At 39.8% G+C, this 18351-nt stretch overlaps 1 protein-coding gene across 1 annotated transcript; it reads right to left on the reverse strand.

Moving 5' to 3' along the window:
* Positions 1-945: 945 nt before the first annotated feature.
* appl2 (adaptor protein, phosphotyrosine interaction, PH domain and leucine zipper containing 2) lies at positions 946-18006 on the reverse strand. The gene is made up of 22 exons (XM_026175361.2): positions 17838-18006; positions 15060-15124; positions 13472-13570; positions 12816-12875; positions 11907-11978; positions 10967-11054; positions 10796-10837; positions 10647-10705; positions 10175-10321; positions 9894-9976; positions 9082-9234; positions 6182-6370; positions 6065-6107; positions 5750-5806; positions 4450-4544; positions 3656-3811; positions 3389-3441; positions 3041-3215; positions 1980-2016; positions 1713-1868; positions 1570-1617; positions 946-1351 (listed from the first exon to the last, which is right to left on the reverse strand). Exons 2-22 carry the CDS (start codon positions 15114-15116, stop codon positions 1220-1222), a joined length of 2001 nt encoding a protein of 666 aa, XP_026031146.1. The 5' UTR covers positions 15117-15124; positions 17838-18006; the 3' UTR covers positions 946-1219.
* Between the last annotated feature and the right edge of the window lie 345 nt (positions 18007-18351).

An 18351-nucleotide genomic window follows, 5' to 3' on the forward strand; every position in this document is an offset into this window, starting at 1 on the left:
GTGGACTGTGACAGTTGAGTTGATTCTCTTTTAGCGTTACGGCTCAGTGCTCATAGTATAAGCTTTAATCTTCTGCAGAGGGAACTAGATTGAATGCCATTATTTAATCATGCACTGCAATAGATCCTAGCATATTGACTCTGGTTAAACATACATAGACAGATCATATTTACACGGGCTTTTGGGGAAACGAGCGTGAAGTCGTTTCTGGGCCGTTTCCCGCTGACATACAAATCATCTTAGAACTTGTTTACATAGGTAGCCGAGGAAAATGTCGAGCATAAAAGTAATTCAGTTTAGTGGGAAGGCTTAAGATAGCCAGGGTGCCAAGTCTAACTTCACAGTGGCAAGAGAGCCGAGAAGAAAATGTTTTGCCAAGTGTGTACCCTGCTTTGAGACACACATTACGAGGCTAAAAGGATAAAAATATTAAACTAGGCAAGAGTGGCTGCTCTAAGGATAAAAGGAGCTGATGTCATTTCAACTATCCTACACTATCATAAAAGTCTCCAATCCTATCAATTATTACATTCTGTGGTAATTTGATGGTGTTACACAAACACAAACCTCAAAGTGCAGTAACGTTTTCTTTCATAAATAATCAAGGAATGAATGCCAAAGTATTTGCGTAAGAGCCTCACATACGTGTTAACAAGCAAAGTAAGGTAAAGGGATTAAATTCTCCAAACACAAAAAACCACTTCAAACTATGTAAACCTAAAAATAAATGTAAACCTAAACTGAAAGAAAATGAGTCACCACTCTGTTAAATGGCTCGGGATTTTAGGAGACGATGAAAACGCATCCAGTATCTATGTGGTGTCCCTTTTGATGTGCGCACCACCTACAGTGGTGCAAAGACAAACTCCACATGCAAAGACTCATGTTGCAGTCTGAGCACGGGCGAAAATAAGTTCTTTTTTCAATTTTTCTTTTTAATGTATGTGTGTGTGTGTGTGTGTGTGTGTGTGTGTGTGTGTGTGTGTGTGTGGTCAAACCCATGTCAACATCTTAAGATTTTAGCACAGCAAAAGAGAGAGAGAGAGATGTAGTTACTGAGGGTTGGTGGATGTGGCCTATCTAATATTGATGTCACAGTACCAGAGTTAGGGCTGGGCATCAGAATGAAACCTCTGGGGCAAAAGCAGAACTGTGGCCCTGGTTTTGACTGGCTCATCTTTTTTGGGGGTGGTTAGGTGGGAGAATAATCTAACCGGAACTAGGCTTCAGACTCCAGATCTTCTTGTCCTGCTCCTTCGGTCGTGTCACCCGTCTCAGGCTCAAGCAGCAGGAACTTGCCATCATTAGTTAGAGGCATGTTCTTCATTAGCTGGGCCAGAGCTTCCGGGTCCTTAAAAATGTTAAACAGATTTGCTGAGGAACAATATCCTTAATTTATTTTATACCATTTTTTCCCCAACTTTCATCAGCTTTGTTGGCTACAGTTACTCAGGATCATGGTTTGATGTTTGATAGCAAGAAAAAAATAATCTTAATCAAAACATATATTGGTTGTTTTTAAAGCTCAAAGCAAAAAGATCTAAAGTTTTACATTTTTTAAGACGTTACCTTCTTAGCTTCTGTAATCTCCTTTGCCAGGTTTATGGTGTAACATATCTGTGAATAGACAATCACATATAGTGTGTTGATATTATATTACATTTAACATGTTCTTCTACTTGAAACCGAGTTGTTGGTTCTGGGTTGTGAACCTTTTCGCCCTCCGTGTTGCTCTCAAAGACGAAGGCGCTAAACGATGGTTCTCCCTCCTCGTCTCCATTGCTCCAGTCTCTGCTTTCAACCACAAATCCCATCAGCCTCCCATTCTCCTGGTGGGCTGCGAATTGACACACTTCTCCAAGCTGGAACTGAGAATAAATAAAATAAAAACTGAGAAGTGTCTTTTAAAGAAGTTCAAATACAGAAAACCTGACAGGGCTCAATAAAAGAGCAGCTGTGATACCTGTTGTGATACTTACACTTAGTCTTGTAACTTGAGTCTGTGGGTCTATCAACCTGTTCAGGAAAACAAAACAAACCACAAAAACACTGAAGTCATACTCAGGATTTCTATTCTGAGAGTGTTAAAAAAAAGAAACCGTGGGTTACGTAGCAATTCAACATCACAAAGTTTGTTCTATGCTGCCAATATTCATGCTTCACAGGGTTCCTGCTTCAAGCTTCTTTTTGTCGTTTACCTCAGGCAATGACCTACGGCAACTTGCCAACTTTAAGATTGTGTTCCTGTGGCATCTTGACATTCTTTTGTTTGTTTGTTATTTTTTCAATGGCTCTCACTTAACTTCAATACATTTAAAGTTATGTAAATGACTTGTGCTGCCTTGGTGCTACAGACAACTTGGATTTGCGTACACAAGATGAACGAACTTCAAGTTCTCCATAAGTGCTTTGCATGGCGTGCTTGGCTACAGGAAACAGACGTAGCTGTGATCAAGGTCCAAACCAGACTATGTCACTCAGGCTTTAATGCAGTAAATGTAAATATAAAAAACACTGACAACCGCCAGCGTCTCAGCTTAGCCTCAGCCTCCCAGTAGATGCACAGACCTAGGTCGCATCTTTCTGTTTTATGTGTTTACAAGATTTTCAGAAAACCTGACCTGCGATTTGAAATGGATTTTTACTATCAACTTGACAATCCTACATCGTTGCGCTCTTGACTTTTCGTGTTCACAAAATTGGGTGTCCACACTGCCCGTCTGGCTGCCCACACAGCAGATTAACAACAATACATTGTCAACCTTTTGCAGCTGAGGTGTAATAAAAACTAAAATTAAAGTATTATTTTATTTTATAAAATAAAAATGAAACTATTGGAAGAATCAAGGTAACCATGAGTTGAAAGAAAAACACTATGAATATTTTTTTTGACCTTTTTGCACATGTACCTGCACCACTGAAAAGAACTTTGTTTCTATATCAACGAGATATTTCCAAGTGCCTCAAAACAAGTCCCCATATCTGTCTCCAGCAGGTTCATATTGATGTAAAACTTATTAAAATTGTGCTGAAAGTCTACCTGAGGCTACTGCTGGTGACCATGAGGTGGGCCTCTGTGGTCCTGAAGATGTTGTGAATGGCTCGGGCAGCCAGCACCTGCCTCATGGCCTCGTAGATCACTTCCTGATTGTCGCCGCAGCGAACCGCCATGGAGCCCAGGAAGCGCACAGCGAATACCTGCTGAAGCAGGGAGTCTGCAGAGACAGAAACATCATGCGCAAGCTAAATATGTCAGCAGAATAAAAGCACAAGGACAGTGAACAAAGAAGTTGACCGATGACAACCACACACTGAGGTTAAGGTGAACTTAAAAAGTACTTAAAAGAGAGTGGACTATTAAAGTGCACTTAGAACAGGAAATTGTTACCATCAGTATCTGTCGAACAGTCGTCTTCTGTTTCTCCAAATGGGTTTGTGCGTCTGTCGGGATGGGAGCAAACACCAGCAAGAAAAAAACAATTAAAGCACTGCGCTACACAATTACGAAGCTATTTGCTTCCTGGAAATGACGTGAGAACCACAATGAGACCAACATTTAAGAAATTAGTGTCATCGCCCACCAGTAACTCGCCCGTCTTTTGCAAAAACACAAACAAGCACCCACACAAACTTCCTGTCTCAGCTGGGCTCTCACCTCCCCCCAGTTCTGTTCTGGTCCTGAAATTCGGACGCAGGCAGCATGATGTCAAACTGAATGGGTGTCCCCGGGGCTATTAGGTCCTCTGGTTCTGGGGCAACTCCTGTTTTCTGAGAACCACTGCTGGTAGTATGAACACCTCCTGGCTTAGCTCTGCAGAAATTAGACAAAATAAAGATGAGTTCTAATGAATAAACCAAGAACACACCCACCCACCCCCACCAATAAAGGATAAGACAGATTGGAAAAATGTGAACCTAATACTTCAGTCAGCAGCAGCCGTGAAATGATTCATGGAGTGTCAGTGAGGGGGCAAAAATCTACAATCCTCAAGAGAGGATTTCACACTGAAAATCCTAACAATGAAAGATAACTACTTAAGGCAGACTTCAAAGTGTATTTCTGGTCTTCCACCAATTCTTAAACTTGCTTTAAAAACATGAACAGAAGGAAAGATTACAGCAAACAAAACCCACCCTCTTCCGTTTAAAAGAAAACACAAAGCTTAATCTGAGGGAAAGAACCCTGTTCAACAAAGGGTATTTACAGGGATGCATAAGATGTTTGGCTTTGGCCACATTTCCAAAGCTCAGTGGCACTTTTTTTATTTTTTAACGTTACCCGACTTCATTTGCAGGAGCTTTTGTAGCACAGAACTAAGAAAACTGCATGTTTGTTTGTTTGTTTGTCCTTTCACCATGACACGAAACATTACATTACAAGCTTTGGATTGTTATGCAGTACTGAATGTAGGATTCTGAACACACTCTCACATAAGCTACATGCCTGACCTGTCGGGGTTGGGTGAGCCGTCTTGTCTCTTCTCAAAGCTGGTGATGGGAGTCACTGCCTGGATGGCGGTTTGGTTCAGTCGGATAGCCACAGCCTAATATCAAAGAAATCAGGGACTTTTCAGTATCTCACATACTCGTAGTTTGAGTCATTTAGGGAATATAAATGATCCTAAAAACAAGTACTTTCCAAGTACTTGTTTCATTGTCTTCAGTGTATTTTCTCAACCTCATGTTTGCTCTGTGTACCATAAGCAGTTTATTTAGTGGCATCCCTAAAAAACAGCAGATGGTTTCCTGGTTTCTATTTGTTGTTTAGTTCATATATAATTACGTATAGGATTTGAGGGATGTAATTATTTACAGTAATGTGGAATGCTAACTGGAAAAAGAAACCAATCACTGAATAATAATTAGAAATCCTGCTTTAGTAAATCTGAAAAGAAAACCTGACCAAATTCTGTCGAGAATGTTTTACGTAAATGATATACTGGAGAGCAGGTTTATTCACTGTACTAAGAGGTTTCACTCTAATTAAGAAAAATCCACCAAACAATTAACAAAAGTCACATCACTGACGAGACAAATGAGGGTGAGGTCACGCAGCTCTCCACGAACACTTGAGTTGGGAGAGAGAACGGAGGCAAATTGCACAACTTTAACAATTAGATAAACAAGAGAAGCTGCGTCGAAAATCATTCTCCATCTGCTGCCTGGCGCGCTAAACTTCATTACCGGCTCTTCTGGTAATTCTATCCAGCCCACTCAAAAATTCTCAAACTCGGAAAAAACAAACAAACAAAAAACCTCACTCAGTCCAACAGCTATTCACTAGAAATCCTGAAATCTTGCTCTTGAGGTGATAAAACCATAATTTCCAGGTCTATAACAGCGCACCTGTTAACGGTGTCTGAAATCTATGTGAAACCCCCCAAACGATTACCACGGATGAAAAGTAAGCGCATAAGAGTGAGGGCAGTTTTGGATGCAGTTATTTCATTATTAGAGAATGTGAAGAATAAACATCTGCAAAGCAAATATACAAGATTCTGGGACTGAATACCTCTCAAGGCAAAGACAACTGAGATACTGTGAGGGCGTGACAGAGTAAAGGTTTGTTAATCTTTACTTGTTATGTTACTTAAATAGATTAAACATTCGCCAGTTAATGTGTTAACTGGATGTGTGTTAATGTCTTAAAATGTTATCCTTAAATGACTGGTTAATCGTCTTTTATCTTATTTTTATTTTTTTAAATTTAAACAGTGTGTATCTGTGCTGGTTAGTATGAAATTTTTACCTCTGGGTTGTCAGTCAGGTAGATCTGTCTGGAGATGTTGTTCACAGTGCAAATCCACTGAGAAAGAAACAGAAATTACTACATTAAGGCTTCATCTAGCTCAGGCACAGCGTGAAATCCCTTGACTGATACCAGCTGTGACAGGCCAGTCACTTGTGTCCGAGCACAAAACTTAATACGAAAACACACAAATGAGTCTTGACAGTCTCTCCATTGTTCTATGACAGATACTCGTAGCAGCGGATAGCTTCGTGAAGTGGATGTAAAACAAAAACGAAGGTCAAATGGAGCTGTTTGAGCTGCCCCTTCACTCACTTCTTCATACTCTTTTTTGCTCTCGGCTTGTAGAATCATTGACCTGCAGAGACACAGTGTTTATGTATTATTCTCACTGCTGAGCATGGAGAAACTAAAAGAAAAAAAAGTACATACGTTTTTCCTGAAGGGGAAGTTATCTGAAAACAGTAACGTCTGTCCTCACAATCCACCGCCATGACAGAGCTGTTATCCAGGTCCAGCACCATGCCTCCTGCTACAGCCCCCCGCGGCTGGCACATGAGATTCCCTCCCTGGGTGAAGAAATACAGACGATCCCAGGCTGTGGTCACTAGGCCTGTTTTACTGGGGAAGAAAAAGAAGAAACAGCGTTTGAATCAAAGCCATAAATGTAGATCCAGATCGTAAGTGTAAAGTAAGATAATGGATACTATTTGTATGCATGTATGCAATTAGCTTCGAGGTGATTTGAACAACAAAGTGGACGATTTTTATTTTTTCTTTACAGCAGGTCTCTCCATCTGGTAATTTCTCAAAGGTCATAATGACCCAGTGACCTCTGAGATTAGTCTCTTAATCTGCGCCTCAGAGGGATCTCCTAGTCTTTTTAGTGACCTTACATTCTAGAAGTAAAATTAGTGTGTCAGACTTATCTGTATGAAAGAGCAAACACAGCTCGTTATTAAACAGCCTTCACAAATCAATGATATATGTCAACATATAGGCCCCAGAGGACCTCTATCCCATCTGTACAAAGACAAAGGCAAGACATGATTCAGTGCAACAACTCCCAGTGGTTGTATGGCTACAGTAATATTTGCCACAGGACAAATTTATATGAGCCGCTTTAAAAACACATATAGATGAACTAGTCCTGTAAAAATGTCTCCTGGAAAATATATTCAACACTGAAACTAGTCTGCAATTCATAATGCTATTATAACTGAGATGCACGTGCAGCGGTAGGTTAACTTTATCCATTCATCCCCTATTTATTCCATATTTTATTCCAACATCTTGCACCACCGCATATATAAATATAAATATGCTATACGTGTAGTTGTTGTCTGTATCGCCTGTTGTCTACTCTGAAAGAAATAAACAGATGTTACGCTTGTAGCAGCAGATCTATAGATGTTTACAGACAAGTTTCCCACTTACAAACAATGGAGGATGTGTATTCAGCAGCCAGACAGAAGCCTTGCACGAGCTCATATTATACAGCACAAACAGTGGGCCCTCAAAACACACCCGATGATTAGAATCACTGCTCAAAAGCCATCATGATGGATAGTGATTTTGCATACCTTTGGAAAACTAGAAAACATGACAGATTTCTGATTTAAAAAAAGACACTGTGTGCTCATCTATTAGCTGGTGCTATTTCCTGCATTGAAACATTAGTAATATTTAATAACCAGATATATGAGCACACAAACAGGGCACCTACTACTTAATTCCTGGCATTACTTGAGCTAAGATCTGACAGGCGGGTAACCTTCTCTGAATAATAAAGATTCACCTTGTTTTAATTTTTAATCCATGCAGCTTAAAGCTGTTGATAAAGCTTTAATTATGAGTCGCTTACAGCCCACCTGAGCTCACATTTTAATAATGACTCGTAAAACACATTTATGCAAAGCTCACAGAAAGATAACATCTCCTACATGATAGACACTTAAATACTTCATCCATTCATTTTATGGAATATTGCTGTGGTAATACAAACAGGATAATGTTCATTACTGATTATTATTATATATTCATGAATGCTGTTACCTGAAAGTTTCACAGAACTCAATTTTCCTGTCATTTTGGTATTTTTTTCTTTTTACTGTTTACATTTTTTGTTTTTAATAGGCAGAAATCTTCTTATCCATCTCCAAAAAAAGCACTTAAAAGCAATAACTGATTAGAACAAAACTGCACGTATCTGCTGTGGTCTGCTATATTCCTTAGAGTTCGGGTAATTGTACAGAGGTCATCTTTTTAGCTTGCACTTAATGTCTCGTCTTCGGTAATGTGAAGAATTTTTATTGAGAATCTAAAACACGAACTGCACATCCATTGTTGAAACCATGATTAACTATTTTAATAACATTTTCACACCAACAATTTTCCCCCGCTCATCATTTGATTCCACAAGTAGATCCTGAGTTGTCTTCTTTTTTTTTATTTTTGGGTTGTTTTATTTTGGCTCTAAATTTGTTTTGGCTATTAATGTTGTATATGCAATTATAACGAAGCTAGGATGTAACTCAACTCTGAGTCACCCCATTTCTGATCTATACATGCGTGACTCATTTCAACTGCGCATCTGTAAACCTTCAATTTTGTACGCTCTGTTCAACAAATATTCCCAAATAAATGTCCTTTGATAAATACTTAAGTGTATGGCTCGTTTTGCCCTGGGTGACTCAGACCCTTAATACTGAGAAACCATTTGAAACAGAAAATGTTTTCTGGCCTCAGCTCTATTTGACAAGTGTTTGAGGCTGTTGGCAGTGTGTGTCATTAAACAGAATGGCATTCTGTGGAAACCTTTTCTCCGGTGTCACAGACATTTGTCAAAGACTTTGGATGTATATGAGGGAGAGACAGAGTTTGACAGCTTTGACATTTCACTAAATCACAATGCGAGCTACGCAGCAGTTTTATCCCTTGAAGCCATTAAGGAAGTTTCCTTTGCCATACATCTAGTCTAGTATAAGCTGACAACGCACACTGTCAACATGTTACCTGACATACCTTGTCTGCTGTGACAGACTTACTGTTTACTGTGTTTGGCTTATTTTTAAATGTATTTGCTGAGAGAGAGAGAGAAGCAAAAAAATCATTTCCTGGTTGTGTTTGGTAATTTAGGCATTCGAAATCTCCCGGAGCCACTGTGGATCAATGGCACCATCTACTGAACTGCATTTAATTTCCTGACAAAATTGGAAATGCCACTTCAGTTTGTTTCCTTTCATGGCATCCTTTAACATATTGACTTGGTAGTAAGTAGGAAGTGTCCTTAGATTTTCAGATAGGGCCATAATGAGTGTAATTAATCTTACTTCCGAATGTTGAGGTAGCCAGCCTTCTGGATAAGCGTGCGATTGACAGGCTCTGTGTCCTTATCTGGCATGTAGACAGTGTCTTCCACAGACAGAAGCTCCCTGTGGGACACTCGCATGGCCTCCGCCTCTGAGTCCAGCTGGGCCTGGATGCTGAGATGGAAAACCGAAATCAATCTAAACTCGCTCCAGAATTTTTTTTTCTCCCCCCCCCCTACAGAGCATTTAAATACAAAGACATTAAAAAAAATCATTCAATACTATTATGTAGAGCAGCGGTCCCCAACCTTTTTTGCGCCACAGACCGGTTTGTGGCCGACAATATTTTCACGGACCGACCTTTAAGGTGTCGCGGATAAATACAACAAAATAAAACCAATACCGGTACCGAAAAAAAGAAGATTTATTCATAACACACGTGAAAAGACCCAGGAAAACCGAATTAATGAAAAAAAACGATAACAAAATAACACTAAAAGCCGATAAAAACCCTGAAAACCATACACTTCACACCCGAGTCTCACTCTCGCGGCCCGGTACCAAATGACTCACGGACAGGCCCGGGGGTTGGGGACCGCTGATGTAGAGCACACACACACACACACACACACACACACACACACACACACACACACACACACACACACACACACACACAAAAAAAAAAAAAAAAAAAAAAAAAAAATCATAGTAACATTATGTCTTTTTCCAGTCACACACAAGCATCAATACCCCATAATACTTGCTCCAAAGCCATATTTCATCACCTCACCACCCAAAACCAAAACAGTTGTGAATGGGATTGGACTTACCTTTGTGTCATGTTGGAAACAGAAGCGAGAAAACAGTCCATCTTCTTTGACACCAGCTCAAAGCCTTTCTTAAAGAAGCTGATCTGCAAAATCAAAGATAACACTGAGCCACTTTGTACCATACTGCACATGCATGTTGCAGCTCACATGCCCATAGATTGGGCATTTATTTAAAAGGATGAAATTGTACATCTCTTTAAAGCTAAATCTGGTCTAATGAGGAATCATTTCCCTCTTTTTTAAGCACTTAATTTGAATGCTGATATGATGACAGTGAGTACCTGTGCCTGAGTGTAGCCTAGCATTGGTTCAAGCATAGCTACTCTCTTGCGATACTGCAGGGCATTGAGGGCACAATAATACTGCAGTGAGGCCTGGTGCTGCTTTCTTCTGGTGTAAGCCACCTCCTTCACCAAGTCCGCCTTCAACTATTCAGACAGGAGAGGGACATGCAAATAAGCAGCACAGCAGCACAATCTTGTACATCCAAGAAAACACGTTGATATGTTCAGCATAGCAAAAAGAGTCTCATCTTTGCACCCATTATAATGCATACACTGTATTGTGGTTACAGTCATACTCCCACGAGGAGGCACGGCAGCAGAGGATTATTTAGTTTAATCCATTTGTACTTCAAATGCTTTTAAAAGACTCCCACTGCATTAATGAGAGCATTACAGTGTTGCGTGCTCGTTTTACAGCTTGTGATCAATGAGAAAGAGAAGCTAAGAAAGCACTTGGCAGTTACTCTACCTTCTCATTTTCCTTCTTCTTGGGCAATCGACTGTACTTGACCATAGCCGCCTCATGCTCTGCACAGAACAGAGGAAAGACCGTGAGCATCAGATAGTAACTATTTCCTGTCATTTTCTTTTCTCAGACTGGCAAAAGAATGTGCTTACCATCAGTTCCAATGGCAAATATTTCCTTCAGTGTGCTTATCTCTGCAAAATTGACAAATATTATTAGAGCTACATCTACAACAGGTATTTAAAAATGCATTATCACCTAGGTTTTGCTTATGTTTTTATGAGGAGGGCTTTTTAAAAAAATCCAAGTCTGTCAGAAGCTACCTGTGAGGTCTTTCTCTCGGAACTGGATCAAGGGGAAGACCATGCTGTCAGCCATCTGGTTAGCTAGCTCGGAGTGGAGTGCATTCAGCTGGACGATACAAAACAGATTACACATATGAGGCGCCGTGCAAGGACACAAACAGAAGATGAGCCTCCCCCAAACATCTTGAGGGATTTCGGTTTAATATTTACAGTAAAATTTCTTGCCAGCAAGCTGGAAAATTGCATTTTCAGTGAAATAGGGGCATTGTGGCAGACAATGCCTCCCCCTACATCATAATAAAGCCATACTGTGGAAGAGTACATTTCATAAAGAGAATAATAAAGCTTAGTGTTTACTCTGATACTGGAAACAGGGCTGCATATCAGACAAATTCAGCTATTATTCCCTGTGGTTATCAACAAGCCACATGACGATTTAGCAAGTTCTAAAGTTCACAAGATTAGGTGCAGTTTAAGCCTAATCTCAGTGTGAAATTTGTTTCCTGTGCATGACAAGGTAAAAGGTCAAGCAAACAATCAACGTGTGTCCTCTGAGCATATGGGTGTGTGTCATGAGTGCTGACTGGGCAAGGCTTGTGGACCCCCATGGCTGACAGTGACAGGCCCATCTGTTTTGTCTATATACGTGAGCCGGCACACCACTCCATCATCTACTCATCCATCCACCCGCCCACTGCTGTTTCCCTGTATTCCTCCATCCAGTGAGATACACTGATCAATCAGTTCCGGTCGCACAGTCTTAAAAGTCCTCTGCCCTTTTCATTGAGCTCATTTTCTCTGCCATGCTAGGGGAACGCAGGTGCAATACCCTTTGTAACATGATAAAAAAGCAACTACAGACTCCGGGATAGTTCATCATCTCACTCTTTTGCTGTGCACGCACACACCCCGCGTAAAAATACTCATAGAGCAAGAAAACTGCAAGCACGGGCCTTACCTCCCCTACAGTTTTGGCGAAGTTTTGCAGCGTGGTGATTACCTCCTCATCACCTCTTCCAAGGGCAAAATTCTAGACAGAAAAAAAAGAAAGAGCAGTGAGTTTAGACCATGAAACTGTGAAATTTGCCATAGATTTATTTAATGTGTAGGAAATGGAATGGGCTGGCATTTATATTGCACTTTTCTGCTCCTATAGAGCACTCAAAGTGCTTTAGACCACAAGCCACATTTAACCAAACATTAAAACACTCTAAGCACTTTAGCTACCTTACATCGAATCGCCAATTCACCTAACACATATGTCTTTTGATTTTGAGAGAAAGCCTTAGCCTTGAAGACACAAGGAGAACATGCAGACTGCGCTTAGAAAGACCCCAGCTGGGGTTCAAACCCAGAATCTTCTCGCTGTGAGACACATTTTAAATAACCGCCCTGTTCTGCCAGGATTTCTGGCACATCCCTTTCATTAAACAAGGCCAAAGATATCTGTGTAGGTTCTCGGTCATCAGGGTCATGGTAGAAAACACAGACAAGGTCAAAGATGGTAATAAAGCCAGTAGTTAATGTCAAGATGCTGAGTTTTAATCATAAGAGTGCTAAGAAAGTTCTGCAGTTACAGATCACTGCTGTTTTTGTTTTTTTAAAGTGTTCACATTCACCCTGCAATCCAGAACAAAGTCTACCAACAAAGGTCAACTATCCACATATGTTTCTCTAAATGAATTAACAGATTTGTGGGTTCTTTTTGCTGCACACAGGAGGAAGGACACATGCAAACTCACAGACAGAAAGTTCATTTCAAAATGATAAAAAAGTCTCTATAGCCCACATGGATACTACTCATAACACAGACTGCTGTCTTTTTTGTGGAATCACACGATTAAGTAAGCATATGAACCCTACTTACTTTCTTTTCGTATTCCAAAAGTTGCTTTGAGAGCTGCTCTGTGGCCAGTCCCATCTCACTCTGTGGTGGAACGAAAGAAGGAAAATAAATACATGTTAAAAAGGACTGATTACTCCTTCAAGCTCAAACATCATGCATTTTTTTTCACCTACTGAGAACATTTTTAAAAAAAAAACAACGTTTTTTGGGTGCAATGTGATTCAATATCTGTTGAAAAGCTGGCAAAAACACCAGAGGGCACCTTCAATAATGAGATACCTCAGAGAACCAGGGTTACATTAATAACACAGCGTTTAAACCACAATGTAAATATAGGTCAAAAACAAACTTGTACATCAAATGTTTTCTGCTCCATTTCTACAGGAGACAAATTTTCTGTGTGGGGTTGAGAGTATGGTCTTGCAGTTTGGTATGTTTCTCATCAAAAACAGTAGCTCAAATGGCATCCTAAATCAAATCAAACACAACACTCTGCTGCTGTTCAGTGATGCAAAACCCCAGAATCAGCAAGTTAAATTAGAACTCATGTTCATCTACAAACATAAGGGGGGGGGGGGGGGGAATCCTCCTATTATGTGTTTGAACATGTGGCTCTGTTCCAAACAGCAAATGGAAAGGAGTGCAAGCATGCGCCTGACAGTAATTTGTTTTGGTACCTGTGCTCCGAACACCCGCTGCATTGATTGTAGCAGCTGGTTGGTGTAGTCTGTAAGCATTCCCACATCTTCCTCAAACACACTGAGCAAAGAGCGAGTCTGTGGGTACGGGGAAAAAACAAAAACATTACAGACTCTTCTGATGACTATAATGGCATGAATAGCTGAACACGAAGTGAAAAACCTTATCCAACAATTATCCCACTAACTTACAGAACTTAAATATTCTGATAACTGATCTCAGTTACTTCACAAGGTGAAAAATATCACTGTGGCTTTTTTGTTGTGGTGGATTTGCATGAAAGCCCATATGAAAGCCCAGCATCCTGGAATATTGTAATGGAAACTTTTAAAACTGTTTTCTGACCAATGAGAAAAAAAAAGAAGAAAAATAAACTTTGAAGAACAGATATACTGTAAATAAACAAGTACTTCCGATGATAAATACTGGTCTTAACCTTAAGTCAGATAAAAATCTACACAAGTCACTGAGCTCAAGAAATGTGGGTAGCCGGATTATACTCAAGCAAAACTTAACTTAAAAACTTAAAACTAGTTAAACTAAAAGGCATACGTGTTTTACTGCAGGGTGGATATGCAAACAGACAAAATCCTGTCTGGTGAAGTGTTTTCCATAAACAGGTGCAGCAAGGTAGGGCAGTTCAAGCAGAACGGAACACACCCAGAGAGTGAAGTCTGTTTATAGTTCACTCAAACCGACTTATCCAATAAAAGGACCATGATTCATTTCACACCAACAAGACATCATGACGTTTGGCTGTATGTGTGTTACTGTACAAAGATGCCAGGTCCATTTCTTGTTTTGAGGAAGCAAACCACTAAGCAGACGGTGACCCTCCAGCGTGGGCTACACTTAAGCAGAACCTCCGAAGAGGTCAGCCCTCTTTAGGAGAGAGTGATGCAACAGACTACAGAAAACAGGATGCATTAGCTGTAGCAAGGACGGAATTCATCACCCACGGTCATGCATGAAAATGAATGCCGAACTTGGTGAATAACTTGTACACAGTGTAAGCGTTTTGTACCCTGTAAAAATTTGGCATCTTATTTTTGCAGTAACACTGCCCTGTTTGCAGACTGTTGACTGATTCCAGGGGAGTCCGATAATGGAAACCCCTCCCACATCCTGGGAATCAGGCCCAGAAGGGCTACAGAACAGAATTTAGATCAAAATAACTTGACGGCATTAGAAAATAAAACGATTGCAGGACACCGAGTCTGGTGGAGCTTTATGGCTGTGACTGACACAGGTCTAGATGTACAGCAGATAAATCATCTCTGGCAGAGAGATGGAATCCCTAAGAAGGGCGGTAGCTTTGTAAATACAACAGAGACACAAAAAACAGATAACCGTGACATGCTGTAGTAATGACTGGAAAGTGCAGCTACTGCTCACAGGGGGATTACAATTCTTGTAACAATGTGTCAATTGAGAACTGTCATCGACCAGTGGAAACAGACTACAACGGGTACTGGATACTGTCTGGGCTAAGCTAACTTCGGCGCTCGTAACGCCTTTAATGAGACAGCTGGGTACGCAAACATGAGAAAAGAGACGCAGGCCTACCTGAGGACTGTCCTGTAAAGCGTCCTCCAGGAGCAGTTTGTGATGTACGGCCGGCATCTTGTTAGCTGTGCAGGAGAAGGGAACGAGGGCTTGAATTATTTAGAGTACGGACTCAATTTCCCAGAAACTACTGCGCGAAAGAGAAGCCGTATGCAATTGGTAGCAGGCCCAGTCATGATGTCATCTAACAGCCGGTGACCAGTAAGAGTAAACATTCTCAAACTCTGAAGTTGTTTAAAGACATATAGAGATATATACATGTATATCTATATATATCTATATATATAGTTCAGTGTTTAAGTTGATTTTGTCCTCTGAATTATTTACGGCAAAGAGTCGGCAATAATGGCCATGTATCCTAGGAGATTTTAATGTCAACAGTGACCCCGTGTGGTCACATAAAGAATTGCAGCATTGATTTTTCAAATTTTTCAAATTTAATTAAAGGAAAAACACAAAGTTTCTTCGTGAGGTGACGGAATGTAGTGCTGTGGAGTACTACACTTTTTAGATGCAATATCAAGTAAATAAAGGGCCACTACTGCCGATACCAATATTGACAGCCACGATTTAAAGCTATAAAGCTTACGGAGTGGAGAACAGTGTCATGTTGTATGAGATAAAGCCTCCTCAATTGACAAATTCTGAACACATTTTAATGAGTTTAATAAAACAAACACACATTTCAGTTTTTCATGTATTTTGAAATTTGGTTTTTCAGAATTCTAAATGTTCCTCTATTTACTGTTGTTTAAATGTGCTATAGGCTATAAAAATTGATTTGACAGTCAACACAAAAGGGTTCAGACATTTTTCATAGTGGATATTTTTTTCATTTCCAAAAAAAAAAAACAAAAAAAAAAAAAACCCCAAAGAAAAAACAAAACATAAATAATGTATCCCAATTCATTATGCTCGAACTTAGAGGATAGGAACAAAGTACTAATCTGATACCTATCCCATCCACCAACCTCTGGATGGATCATCATGTGCCAGTAGAAAAACATTAGTGCGCCACTGAATTCTACTGGAGTCCTGTTTAAGTGTTGGGAGAAGGCACTGTCTGATTTATTGGACCAATGTCTTCCATAGATGCTCAGCTGGGTATAGATAACATAACATTTCTATAAAATTTATACTCATCAATCCATTTAGTGGCACTATTACCCTGGAAAAGCTCACTCCACTCATGACAAAATAAAATGTTCCTTTACTTTGTGAAACAACAAAAAACAAGCACAAAACAAAAAGATTGATTGATATGAGGCAGCAGTTAGTATTTATTGAGAGATAAATGGATGTAGACCGATGGATGGTGATAAGTTGCACAAACCTTTTAAAATTACATTTTAGTCTGGTAAGTAATCAGGACCAGAAGCTCTTGTCTTGATTTGCATCAATCGCAACTGACAAATTGGCTGAGCATGTGATGTGCTGAGTTTCTGGCTCTCTAATTAAATCTCACTTACTGCAAAAGGCTATACAAAGTAAAACAAAAACAACTAAAACATATGTACTGTTTTGTCCTAACAGGTAGTTTGAGAAATAAACCTTTGCAAAGTTAAACCTTTATATAACTTTGATATAATGAATATGAGAGTACTCACTATTTTTTTTCTCTCTGTAAAAATCTGTATTAACATCAGCCCTAAAACTTAAAAACCTAAAACAAATCCAGCTATATTAGGCTGTGGCACAGTAAGAAGACAGCATGTAATATGCACTCATGTAGTATTTTACATTTTTTTCCAATGTGAATAACTGTCTTGTTGACTTGTTAGGATGGCCATGTCATGTTGTGTTGTGCCTCGATAATCTAGGCAAGCTGTGACAAGCACAGCCTCTTCATCAAGCTTCCAGGCAGCCTGAGTGGGAGATCATTCTTCGCTCCCCAGTGGACTTGCCTTGTTTAATTGGTGTAGTTGTGGCTGTAAATCAGACATAGCTTTTCAGCTCTAACTTTGATAATGAACTATGCTTGAAGTCTGGTAAAACAGCAATGGATAATGTCTGGATAGCCTCTTTTAAATGAAAGAGTGATTCAGCTAACCAAAGACCACCCTGAAAGGAGCAAGCTGCATTGCCACTGATTATCTGGCGTACAGTTAATAATTTTTGCTTTTCTAGGGCTAAAGTAAAGCCCACCTAGTCAAAACATACCTTAAAAGTCATACTAAGTCATTCTAATTTTAGCATGTTAGCCTTCTAACAATTCCTAAATAGTGCTAAGTACAAAGTGTAAATGCAAAATAGACTGAGAATATCTCAGTCTTGTTGATATAAAATAATTACACTCATGTTCATGAGGTAAATGTGATCACTATCCCTCTGTCAACCTCTCTCACAGATAATGCAGTTATAAACCTTGTCAAGGTGCCAAAGCAAAAGTCAGACGAGCACCAAAACTTTTAGAACTTCTTCTACGAACATAAAGGGGATGACAGACATCTTTTGAAATACTGACGCATTTTTATCCAGAAGATCTTCTGCTTTCAACTCGTACCTCTGCCCAGTAACCATATAATCCCACAGACTAGTCATATAGATCCTTTCATATACATTTAAAACAGCTGTTAAGAAAGCAGATTGCTTAGCTAACGCCTGGGTGTTAATATATATTGTGTCTCACTGATTGACACATATATTGTGTCTCAGTGTGATTTGGAAATGGCCGTTTATTCTTTTGTTTCTCACACCTCGATTAATGTAATTCATTATTGCTTTGCCTGAGGAAATTATTCCTGAATCGGTTCTCAATGTTACTACGAAACTACTCACCGGGTCCTCTATAAGGTCCATTGTGACGCCGATTTGATCTTCTTCATGCTGGTAAAATTTAGGGTTCAGTTTTGGTTATCACATTTAGAACGCTTCATAATCAGATGTCCTGGATTTGGATTTATTTATTTCTTCTACATCATCCACATGCAATTGCTAGGTCTCTGAGATCAGCTTGCTGGCTGCACCTAGATCTAAGTTAAAGACAAGAGGAGATTAGGACCCACCTGCCCGCAATCACCTTTAATTAGTTTAATCAGTTTATACTGTTTTAATTGTTATGTCTTATTTTGTGACTTTTGATCTTGAACACTGCAATATAACTAGACAATGCTTACTTATTTACATGGCCTAAGGTCAACCATCCATGATGATCTCTTGATCAGATTGTGTTGAGACCTTTTCTGACAGTTCACCCCCAGACGTTTAAAATGTGCCTTCTGTCCTGCTCTTGTGTGCCACAAAGACTGGATGTGGTGAATTTCATGCAGATGCTTTACCACTCAAGGTCACT

This window comes from Astatotilapia calliptera, chromosome 7 (assembly GCF_964374335.1).
Source record: "Astatotilapia calliptera chromosome 7, fAstCal68.1, whole genome shotgun sequence".
In the NCBI taxonomy this organism is placed as follows: Eukaryota; Metazoa; Chordata; class Actinopteri; order Cichliformes; family Cichlidae; genus Astatotilapia; species Astatotilapia calliptera.

Bases quoted from the DNA above. Each gene is read 5' to 3' on its own strand.
- appl2 (XM_026175361.2), bottom strand. From the start codon at position 15,116: ATGCCGGCCGTACATCACAAACTGCTCCTGGAGGACGCTTTACAGGAC. The intron at 11,055-11,906 runs GTAAGGCCCGTG...TGTATCGTCCAG, and splicing joins TCGCCAAAACTGTAGGGGAG to CTGAATGCACTCCACTCCGA. The intron at 1,352-1,569 runs GTAACGTCTTAA...AACATTTTTAAG, and splicing joins AGATTACAGAAGCTAAGAAG to GACCCGGAAGCTCTGGCCCA.